This window comes from Thamnophis elegans, chromosome 9 (genome assembly GCF_009769535.1).
Source record: "Thamnophis elegans isolate rThaEle1 chromosome 9, rThaEle1.pri, whole genome shotgun sequence".
Lineage (NCBI taxonomy): Eukaryota > Metazoa > Chordata > Lepidosauria > Squamata > Colubridae > Thamnophis > Thamnophis elegans.
Genome location: NC_045549.1, coordinates 15508498 through 15520858, shown reverse-complemented (window position 1 = coordinate 15520858; position 12361 = coordinate 15508498). Strand labels below are relative to the sequence as shown.

Here is a 12361-nt window from a genome sequence, read left to right as displayed (position 1 = left end):
TGGGGAAGAAATGGTGACAAATTTTAATTTCCTGGGCTCCAAGATCATCACAGATGGGGACTGCACCCAAGAAATTAAAAGACTCTTGCTCCTGGGGAGGAAAGTTATGGCAAATGTAGACAGCATACTAAAAAGCAGAGATATCACCCTGCCAACAAAAGTGCACATAGTCAAGGCTATGGTTTTTTCAGTTGCAATGTATGGCTGTGAAGGTTGGACCATAAGAAAGGCTCAGCACTAAAGAATTGAGGCCTTTGAACTATGGTCCTGGAGAAGATTCCTGTGAGTCCCTTCGACTGCAAGGCGATCAAACCGATCAGTCCTAGAGGAGATCAACCCTGACTTCTCTTTAGAGGAAACTCAAATGCTTTGGCCACCTAATGAGAAGGAAGGATTCACTGGAGAAGAGCCTAATGCTGGGAACGATTGAGGGCAAAAGAAGAAGGGGACGCCAGAGAAAGAGGTCGCTGGATGGAGTCATCGAAGCAGTAAGCGTGAGCTTAAATGGACTCCAGAAGATGGTGGAGGACAGGAAGGCCTGGAAGAATGTTGTCCATGGAGTCGCGAGGGGTTCGGAAACAACTTCGCAACTAACAGCAACAACAACTGCTTTTCAGTGCGATGTTTCTTCAATATCTCAATCTATGTTCCAGCCAGAGTGTTTCCCAGGAGTCTCCAGCTAAGGATTAACCAGATCCAACCTTGTTCCTCTTTTGCAAGAAAGATCAGCTTGATGCCGCCATGTGCTGTATTATTTATGGCCTGGGATGAAACCCACAGGTAATTGTGTCCACAGGTTGTTGGTTGGTTTTTTTGCCATTTATCATCTTGATGTAAATGTCATCTTCAAGAGCTCAGGTTTCCGAACTGTGAATATCAACCTAGCAGCAGGTCGAAAGTGTAAAAGAATCCATGCAATCCCCCCTCCCTCGATGTAAGAAATAAAGCTGGTAAGACAAGGAACGACAATTCCCAGGTTAGAAAGAATTATGATGTCAATGCAGATCAAGGAAGTCTCAAGGCCACAAAAACAAAAAGCCAGGAAAATGCCAAACTAATTTGAAAAAGCAGGAAAAGGAGAATGCCTAGAATTTAAATATGAAATGCAGACTGATGGAGACTGGTTTTCTGTGTGTAGAGGACTTGTCCCTGTTTACAATGAATCTAGCCTCCATATCTGTTACTTTTATCAAGTAAGTCTGTGCTGCCCCCCCAGCAGTATATAGATAGTGTTGAAATTAAGAGCTGTCTCCTTTAAGAAACCATCTCCTGGGAAATGTAGACAGAGACTACCTTATGGGAAATGTAGTTCCATGACATGTGATCATATCTGTGTTTCTGATTGACCAATGGGGTGTTCTGCCGTTGCGCAGAACAGAGCCAGTCATTTTAAATGCCATTGTGAACCAGAGAAGCAACGCATGTGTCTCCGCTCAACATGGGAGCCAATTCATCATCTTTTTACACCATGTGATGGGACAGATTATGGAAAGTCAGAAGTATCTTAATACTGAATTCTCGTTTTTAAGAATGCCTGATAATAAACTTGATTTGAATGAGATTCCTAAGTGTGGAGTTAACTGCATGCCCAGAGCGAGTCTACAGGCTCGAGGCAGAACAAAGTCAGTTCATAATTAGGGAGTCAAAGTCATTTTTCAGCTATGCAGGTAATCCTCAACTTATGACCACAATTGACCCCGGAATTTGTGTTGCTCAGTGAGTAATGTGTTAAGTGAGTTTTGTCCCATTTTATGACTTTTCTTGCCGCATTTGTTAAGCGAATCACTGCAGCTGTTAAATTACTAACACAGATGTTAAATGAATCTGGATTCCCCATTGCCTTTGCTCATCAAGTGGTCACAAAAAATGGTCACATGACCCCAGGACACTGCAGCCGTCATAGATATGAAACAGTTGTCAAACATCCGAATGTAAATCACGTGACCATGGGGATCCTGCAATGGTCATGTGTGAAAAAATGATCCTGTCACTTTTTTCATTGCCATTGTGTCTTCAAACAGTCATTAAACAAATCGAGGACTACCTGTAGTATATTTATGGAAACCTGACATCTATGGGGCATTTAGTCATGCCGGCCACATGACTACGGAGATGTCTTCAGACAGCGCTGGCTCTTCAGCTTTGAAACAAAGATGAGCACCGCCCCTAGAGTCAGGAATGACTAACACATGTACAATACAATACAATAGCAGAGTTGGAAGGGACCTTGGAGGTCTTCTAGTCCAACCCCCTGCCTAGGCAGGAAATCCTATACCATTTCAGACAAATGGTTATCCAACATCTTCTTAAAGACTTCCAGTGTTGGGCATTCACAACTTCTGGAGGCAAGTTGTTCCACTGATTAATTGTTCTAACTGTCAAGAAATTTCTCCTCAGTTCTAAGTTGCTTCTCTCCTTGATTAGTTTCCACCCATTGCTTCTTGTTCTACACTCAGGTGCCTTGGATAATAGTTTGACTCCCTCTTCTTTGTGGCAACCCCTGAGATACTGGAACACTGCTATCATGTCTCCCCTAGTCCTTCTTTTCATGAAACTATGTCCGAAGGGAACCTTTCCCTTTCCCTTTAATATGTCATATTTTTAAAAAAAAAACTTATTTGGGAAACTCTTTAAGGTATTTCTAAACTGAAAATACTCTTGATTAACCTCTTATGAGTCTACTACTAATCAGTACAGTTTGTTAGGTCAGGATTCAGAAGCTTTAAAATGTTACCTAGCATTTCAGAACCTCCTGATTAGTAGTAAAGAACAAAAACCTCTTCCGCGAACACCTGTTAGAATGCTAACCTAGAGACCTTAATTATTTCATCCGCATTTTACACCAACAACTCATTACCCAGTGTTATTAAAATAGCCACAATGCCACAATGCCACAACATTAAACTTTGAAATGACAAAAAAGGAGATCCATTTAATATTTTTATTATTTTCTAAATGGCACAGACCGATAAAAAGCTTATACAGTATAAAAGTTCTGCAGACAAATGAATGCAGATGAAACAAAGGCAGCACGTGGACATGCTGACTTCAATCTGTTGCAATCCTCATGAATGAAGGGAAATATACGTTTTCCCAGGATAATGTTCCAGGATCCAATCTGGGTCAGTCATTAGAGAGGCGTTCCCTGAAGATGGGTTCCAGAAGAAATCCGAAAGCTCGGAAGACCAAACCTCTCGTCCCGGTGACCGACTCCAGATAGGAGTTGCAATCTTTCACAGATCAACCTAAGTTGTATTGTATTAAAAAAGTAAAGGTTCCCCTCGCACATATGTGCTAGCCGTTCCTAACTCTAGGGGGCGGTGCTCATCTCCGTTTCAAAGCTGAAGAACCAGCGCTGTCCGAACACGTCTCTGTGGTCATGTGGCAAGCATGACTAACCACCGAAGGTGCACAGAACGCTGTTACCTTCTTACCAAAGGTGGTTCCTACTTTTCTACTTGTATTTTTACGTGTTTTCAAACTGCTAGGTTGGCAGAAGCTGGGACAAGTAACGGGAGCTCACTCTGTTACGAGGGGCTAGGGATTTGAACTGCCAAACTGCCAACCTTTCTGATCAACAAGCTAAGCGTCTTAGCCACTGAGCCACTGCATCCCTTTAGTGCATTGTAATACCTCGAATTAAACTGTACATATAACATTGTATTTTGTCCTTGATCTATTGGTCTTAAAATATCTTAAAATCACTGCAACGAGAAGACATTAACAATAAACTTTGCCAAGACCACAATCCCTACTTTGTTCCAAACACACAAAGCAATGAATCTGTTAAATAGAATCATAGGGCTGGAAGGGATCTTGGAAGTCATATAACCACAATTCCCTGCTCAGGCAGGAGACCTTATACCCCCTGATGTCCAAACTTTTCTTGAAATCTTGAAATGATGGAGCACCAACACCACCAGGAGGCAAGCTGTTCCATTGATTAATTGTTCTCACTGTCAGTAAATTTCTCCTTAGTTCCAGATTGAATATCTCTTCAACAAGGTTTCACCCATTGTTTCGTGTCCTACCTTCAGTTGCTTTGGAAAATTGGCAGACAACAATTGGTTAGGATCTTTAAACATTTAGAGTTAGTTTTTCAAGCTTCTGTTCTGACCCAGGTTTTTGAGATCATGAAGCAAAGTCCTTGTCCCGACAATAACCCCTTTTGTTAATTTACTGTGAATTCTGCTCGTTCACATCCAGCAAAGTCTTTCAAGGGAGGATTTACAGTCACAGACCTTATCTGCCTTGGAGAGCTGACAGGCCGATATCTGCAAAACTTGGCAAGGAGTCTCGGAGAGTCACGAACCAATTAAGCAAACTAATTGTCTTCTGCAAACTCCACTCCCCTTTTGCTCCTCTTTTATTTCCTCTGGGAGAAGTCTTTCATCATCCACCTGTGGCCTTACTCCCAAGTCGACGCCTGTTCTTTAGCTGCCCCCTTCGTCTGGCAACTCTGCACCTGGGGCTAAAGAGCTTTTGCCCCCCCCCCTCGAATGGTATGGTTGTTGCGTGCTTTTAAATTGTGTATTGTTCTGTTCGTCTTTTTTTTATCCCTTATCTGTACCCCCTTCCCTGACTTGGATTGTGAGCCACCCTGAGTCCCCTTCGGGGAAAAGGGCGGCATATAAATGCAATAAATTCAATTCAATTCAATACATGCGCACACTGGGAACTGGCTCCAGCTGTTCTCCTGCCTCACTGATGTCTGACTCTGAAGGCAGCTGATAACTAGCATACGGCTCTGGACCCATCTCTGCCTCTGACACAGAGCCCTCGTCAGAGCCTTCCCCAGACTCCAGGACTGGCCCATGTTCCCCCCCAACCTCCTCACTGTCCGAACCTGCTGCCAGTTCTCCCACAACAGGGAGATACAGTCCAACTGGGACCTAAAATGAGTAGCATTATATGCAAACCACAGCTATTTGCATTCTATCTTACTCTGTTTTGGGGCAAGATCAACACTTTTTTCTTGAGAATATACTTAATAAATTCCTATCCTATAAAACTGATATCTACTGTTATGCCAGCCAATTGTTCCGATAATCCTTTCCTTTGATAACTGAAATATAAGCTCCTTTATTTATACGTGGAATGTTTTGAGTTACGAATTTAATGTTGAAATGTTAGAAAGAGATATCTGTATAGCAGAGTAAAAGAAAAATCTCAGAATGAGAAAGGTTAATTTAATACTGCTTCTTTGTGTAAGTGCTTTTTACTGTATAAAAACAGCAACCTACCATACAAAGCTGTCGTGGTTATTACTGTGGTGTTTTCAAAACATTTAAGCTCCTAATTTATATAGTGTAATAAGCAGACACCCCTTAGGCAAATCATATTTGATTTATCAAGCTAACTATTGAGCATCCAGTATTGACAGATTTCTGGAAACACTAAGAGATTCCAAATAAATATTTATCACATCTACCAGGAAGCTTTTTTTTGCATTCCGAGTACTTTGTGGTCAATTCCCCACAGCAGTCCTATATAAGAAAAAGGAAACATATGCCTTGGGCCCTTCCTTGATTGTTTCCCGCCTTTATAGTTTTTACAAATAAGTCAAGGAGGCCAACATATTTAACACACTTTCCTTCTCTTATTTTTTTCCCCACAACAAGCAACCCTATGAGATGGGTGGGGCTGAGACGGGATGACTTGCCCAAAGTCACCCTGTTGGCTTCTAAACTAGACATGACTAGAACTCATTCTCCCCTGCTTTCTGGTGTGGTGCCTTAACCACTAGACCAAACTGGCTCAATTTCAAATTGTAGAGCAGGGGTGTCAAACTCAAGGCCCCGGGGGGGGGGGGGGGGGGGTGGTTCTTGCCCACGGGGTGCTTAGATCTTGCCGCTCTGGAAACAATGAAAGATCATCCTGTGGTGCCTCTGTCACTGAAAAACGGAATTTGGGAGGGCTGCGTGCAGCTCTCCTGAGCTCTACTTTTGCTGGCAGAGAGTTGCAGGAAGCTGTCGCTGCCGAAAACGGAGCTTGGGAGCCGTTTTATCTGAAAGAGTGCTCAGGCCCCCACAGGTGCCCATGATACAAGTGATGTTGAGCTGGCCATGCTCATCCTGGCCATACCCCCCAGCCCCCCCCCATCATCAAACATAATCCTGATGCGGCCCTCAATGAAATAGAGTTTGCCATCCCTGTTGTATAGAGAAAACCTACAACAGTTTGCTAGACATCAGTTGATGTTAACCAGAACTTTGTACTTTTTCTGATTCTGATAACAATTTCTTTATTATTTATGAAGTACTGAAGGAGCAATGAGACCTAGTTTGGTGTAACAGTTAAAAGACTTAAGAGTAGACATGTTTGTCAAGATACTGAGGATTTAATAGCTGCCAGCTGATGTAAAGTTGTAAGCTGTAATCAGTAAGCTAATGCAATGTGGCTGATGCAATGAGGCTAATTCATTGCAGCTATGGCATTGCCTCTTTAAGGCTCTGGTGGGGTCCACACAAGTCATTTACTGTTTTAAGAGGAGTCTATATATAGGTGATCATTAGAGGATGTTTCTCTCTCTCAGCTTGTGTTCAGTTCTCTCCTTGTGTCTGCAGTGAACGGTAAGGAAATTTATCTCCCGCATGTATATATGTCTGTATATAGTTGTATATAAACCACTGTTAATTGTCTTAAGGCTCTGTGTGCTGTGTTATTGCTCCTGGGTTTATAACGTAATACTAGTCACGCTGCTAAAACTCTGACAATGTTCTAGTCCTTCCTTAAGCACAAAAGCTAGCTGAGCCAGTCACTCTCTCTCAGACCTAGGAAAGAGGCAGTGGTAAGGCAGTTCTGAAAAGTATTTCAGAAAACTGCACAGGTACTGAAGAAGAATGACACGAAGACCAAAGGAAAAACACTTAAACAAAGATCTGACAATCTTAAAGAAACCCTACTTACGCAAGGATGTAAACTAAATTGATAATGTAAAATAAGTAAAAAAATGATATAAAAACAATGGTGAAAGTGAAAGAAAGTGTAGGAGAAAAAATGTACGGAAAAAAAACAAAACCTTTGGGAGATTACTAAGGTATCCCTTCTTTGTTTATTTCATAGGCAATAGGTATTAAGCTATCTGAAGAATCATTAACCTTCCAGTTTCTGGACAGTTAAGATTCAGCTGTATCAAAAAGAAGCAAAGAAAGATGTGAGTATTAATCTTACAAAGGGAAAAATGCATGATTTTTTTTTCAGTAAAAACAACATTATGAATGGTGTTAAGGAAGAAATAAGCATCTGGGGAAAAGGACACTTTCTTTGCCAACTGCCTAAAGCAATCTGAACCATTCTGAACTAGATACACTTGAAAGCAATTTAAATTAGATGTATCTTCTATTCTTCTTTTTGTCCTGTTAAGAATTATATTTACTACTCGCTTCCTGAAAAGGTACTCAGAGTAAAAACTCGTTGAACCGAAGTGTTTAAGCCATTATATTTTCTGGGGGCTTACCAGACGGTCGATGCTGGGGATCTTCTAGGAATTCCAAATCAAGCATCAGGTCATCTTCATCCAAGTCACAGGAGCCCAGGTTATTCAATACATCCTGTAATACGCCCAGAAAATAGGATATGTTAAGGACGAGGAGGATAAAAGTTCAAGAGTAGCAGCACAGAAACAACATAATTGGTTTGATAGATGTAATATGAATTAAGTGAAGAATTGTTTCAACACCAGGGACCAAACACAGACCAGAGGTGGTATTCATCCGGTTCTGACCAGTTCTGGAGAACAGATAGTGGAAATTTTGAGTAGTTCTGAGAACCGGCAAATACCACTCCTGGCTGGCCCCGCCCCTATCTATTCTCTGCCTCCCGAGTCCCAGCTGATCGGCTGGGTCTTCTTTGCTGCCCTGAACAAGAGAACAGAGCTGGAAAGCAGGTTAGTGGGGTGGGAAGGGAATGGGGATTTTATAGTATCCTTCCCCCAGGAGTGGGGAGGGAATGGGAATTTTGCAGTATCGTTCCCCAGGCACATCTACCAAGCCATGCCCACCAAGCCACACCCTGCCCACAGAACCGGTAGTAAAAAAAATTGTGGAAAATATGCAATGATTTGTATAAAACAATGGGATTATCTTAAATTATCTGCTCATAAACATCCCTTGAATATGAGATATGAACCATTAAATAAATATTAGACTGGAAAGAATATAAAAGAATAATTCATATGAAGCCACCAAGGTTATCTAAAACTGACTCCATTGTTTCTTGCATATTATTTTGATAATGCTCTTAAACAATATCTCATAAGACTTGGTGTAGAAATGTACTAATTATGCTAAATTAACTGTGTAATCTGTTAAGGTGATTTTTGTTGTTTTAAGTTGTGATATAATTGCCTAAACAAATAGCATTTTTCTGCCTCACAGAACTTATTTAATTTTAACAGTATTTCTGTGATTTTTGAGATCAGTAGTTCTAGTTTAAAATCTCCCCAATGAACATATTCTGTTAGAAAAGAGGAAAGGAAAGGAAGGAGATATTTCTCGTCACTACTCCAAAGAAATGCTGACAGATGAATGCCGACATGTTCACCTCCTCTCTTTTTTTCCTGCCTCAAAGGTTTAATTACCGCTTGCAGAAAAATGTTTCAGCGAAAGGCCTTAATAAAACTCTCCATTTATTTTGAAATAGCCCCTTAGAAATTCTAAAATACAACTTCCTCCTTTTGCTAAACATGCTGATTTTAATCCCTGCTGTACATGTAAAATGAAGCTAAAATGGGCTTTGCTATTTTGCCTAACTACTCATATTTGTATTGAGACACCTCTCTTATGCTAAAGTGTGTGTGTGTGATGTCACCAAACAATGCAGGTAAAATACCTCTGCAGTGGATTTAGGCACCTGCAAGCTGGCTGATAACTCTATTTTATAACTCTAAAAGCCACAATCGTTCTTTTCCAAGGGTTGGGGGGAGGGGAGAAACAAACTCTAAGCTGTGAGAATCAACTTTAAGTTCCTTTCCCCTCAATCTAAGTAGCTTGCAGATGGAACAATGTCGGTGGAAGGAGGATTGCCATTGGAATTCAAACTATTTGCCCCAATGCCCTGGCATAACTGAAAGCAGTTAAGCAATGGTGAAATTCAATTTTTTTCCCTAACGCTGCTGTGGGTGTGGTTAGCTTAATGGTGGGGTCATGTGACTGGGTAGGCCTGGACAACTTTTTTACTTTTTTAAGCATTTTTTTTAATTACCGGTTCTCCTGAATGCTTAAAAAAAAGTTTTTAAAAAAAGTTCTGATGATTGTGCGGCATAGAAAGATGATAGATAGATAGATAGATAGATAGATAGATAGATAGATAGATAGATAGATAGATAGATAGATAGATAGATAGATAGATAGATAGATAGATGATAGATAGATAGATAGATAGATAGATAGATAGATAGATTAGATAGATTAGATAGATAGATAGATAGATAAATAGATAGATAGATTAGATAGATAGATAGATAGATAGATAGATAGATAGATAGATAGATGATAGATAGATAGATGATAGATAGATAGATAGATGATAGATAGATAGATAGATTAGATAGATAGATAGATAGATAGATAGATTAGATAGATAGATAGATAGATAGATAGATAGATAGAGATAGATAAATGGATAGATAGATAGATAGATAGATAGATAGATAGATTAGATAGATAGATAGATAGATAGATAGATAGATAGATAGATAGATAGATAGATTAGATAGATAGATAGATAGATAGATAGATAGATAGATAGATAGATAGATAGATAGATAATAGAGATAGATAGATAGATAGGTAGGTAGGTAGGTAGGGAGGGAGGGAGGGAGGGAGGGAGGGAGAGAGAGAGAGAGAGAGAGAGAGAGAGAGAGAGAGAGAGAGAGAGAGAGAGAATGTATCCTCATGGAATTTCAAGAAATTAAAATACAGCATTTTTTCTGTAGATGTGCACAAGAGGTACCCTCTTCTGGCAGCTTGAGAGTAGGAAAAGAGATTGAAAAACCCCAGGGAAAAAAGAATACAGCAAAGGTAAAGATTTCTATTTATTATTTTTAAGCACCAGTTTTGGAGTTTGCAACTGGAATATTGAGATTGCCTTACCAAATCAAAGTAAAACCAGAAGAGAAAAGAATAATATTCAATGGGCTCCATTTAGCTATATGGTTCCATTCTGTGTCAACATCCAATGATAAGTATCCAAATAAAAGTCCAGAATCATTTTTTTTTCTGAAAAACTTACTGGTTTATTGAATACATAATTTGGGAAGGCTGAAGAAAAAATAATTCTGAGTTTCTCAACCCCCAGTAGATACCATAGTTTTTGGAGTATAAGACACAACTTTTTCCCTCAAACAAGAGGGTGAAAATCTGGGTGGGTCTAATACACTGAATACAGCATTTTTTGCCTCCCAAAACCCACCCCCTTCACCAAAATAGTCATGCATAGCCTTTAGGGGGCTTCCAGAGTCTCCTGGGGATGGGGATGGTAGAAATGAGTGAAAAATGGGCTGGTTTTTTGCTCCTTTTTGCCCCCTCCAGCCCCCAGGAGCATTCTATAAGTCTCCTAAAGGCTATGCATGCCCCTTTTTTTAATGAAAAACAAGCCCGTTTTTGCAAAAAGCAGACTATTTTTGGGAAGTCTGCAGAGTGCAAAAACCTTTTTTTATTTGCCTCTTCAAAATCTTGGTGCGTCTTATACTCTGAAAAATATGGTAGTATTAATCAATGATTTCCCCAGCCCAACTCTCAAGGTTTCTAGTAGACTAAGTAAAGTTCCCATTGTTAGGCAAACTATTTGTCTCACTTGTCTACCTGCTAAATCATCCTTGAAAGTTTCCAGTTTCTCACAAACTTTAGTGGAGTTGTAGAAGTTTTGTTTTCTCTAGTAACTTCCTCTCATAACCAACACCTCCCTCCTTCCTCTAATGATGAGATCAGACATGTAGATGCCAATATTTCATTCTTGACAATCTGTTGATTTGCGATCCCTCCCAACATTCTGATTTATCCAAATGCAAAACTGTGTTTGTTGTATCTACGTGTAAAACTTCTAGAACAAGGTTCTCAACTTGGGCAATTTTAAGACGCATGGACTTCATCTCCCAGAATTCCCCAGCTCCAACTTCTCAGAGTTGGAATTCCACACATCTTAAAGTAGCCAAGGTTGAGAAACATGATTCTAACACTTGCCTAGAACGCATTCAAGGATAATCTCCTAGGTTTTGCTCAGCCATTTATATCGGCCTTTTCCGGTTTATTACAGATCATATAGAAAATATTTATTGTCTCTTCTTATGAACCAATATTCTCTTATTCAGATGATGCCAATTACTATCCAATTATAACAACATGGTTACAAAATCTTGACTAATGCTTGTGACATTCTGTGATCTGATTATGAACTTCATAATGAATCCACATCCTGTTAATACCAGATGTTTATTAACAAATTGTTTGGCTTCTACTGTGTCTGTGGTGTTGTTCAGCAGTTAATTTTGGCTACACTCATAATTAAAATTGTCATCCTCCAACATAAATAATCTCTATTGTTATACCATTGTTTTGTCAGATTTAAACTGTTACTTTGCAAATGCAATCAATACAATTTAATTTAGGATAAACCTAATGACTTACTGAGGGTTTTTTTTTTCCCACCAGAATTTAATTTAAATTTTAAATTCAATTTTAAATTCAATTTAAAATACAGTATGCTTAAAATGCATATGCAATTTTTCCACTTGACAATAACTTTTCAGAATAAGAATAATTTAAGTGAAATAAATAGTAAAATATTAAATGAATGGGGTAGGAGAGCAAGAAGTATATTCCTTCAAAAATTGAATGTGATCTCACTTTTGTCCAACTTTAGAAAAGAAACCAAATTCTTTCTTCTCAAGCAAAAGTTCTGAATTTTACCTTCTTTCCCTGAGAATAAGACTTCCCCGGATAATAAGCCCAATCGGGCTTTTGAGTACGCTAAAATAAGCCTTCCCAAAAAAAATAAGCCCTCCCTGAAAATATTGCAACACAACAGCAGCTATGAGGTGACCACGCTCACTGCCTCCTGCACCTCAAAAATAATAAGACCTCCCCAAAAATAAGGCCAAGTGCTTATTTGGGGGGGAGGGTCAAAAAAATAAGACCCTGTTTTATTTCCGGGGAAACACAATAGCTTTAAAATATGTTTCATTTATTTTTTGTTCTGGAAACCATAGCCAATCAATTTTAGCCTGGATTATAAGGTAAAATGATGATGATAGTTTTAAATGTACTTGTTTGTGGATACATTTCATTTCAGTAATTTACTTATAGAACATACAAACAAAAAACTCAAATACATAGGTATAGCAGGAAAAAAAATCAATAAA

General features: G+C 39.4%; 1 protein-coding gene across 1 annotated transcript in view; it reads right to left on the bottom strand.

Annotated features, from left to right (window-relative positions):
• The window catches only part of CCSER1 (coiled-coil serine rich protein 1), a 335367-nt gene that overhangs the window by 285446 nt on the left and 37560 nt on the right, over nucleotides 1–12361 (bottom strand). The window contains 1 exon segment of the mRNA XM_032224346.1: nucleotides 7460–7553. Coding sequence (XP_032080237.1) covers nucleotides 7460–7553 — 94 coding nt within the window.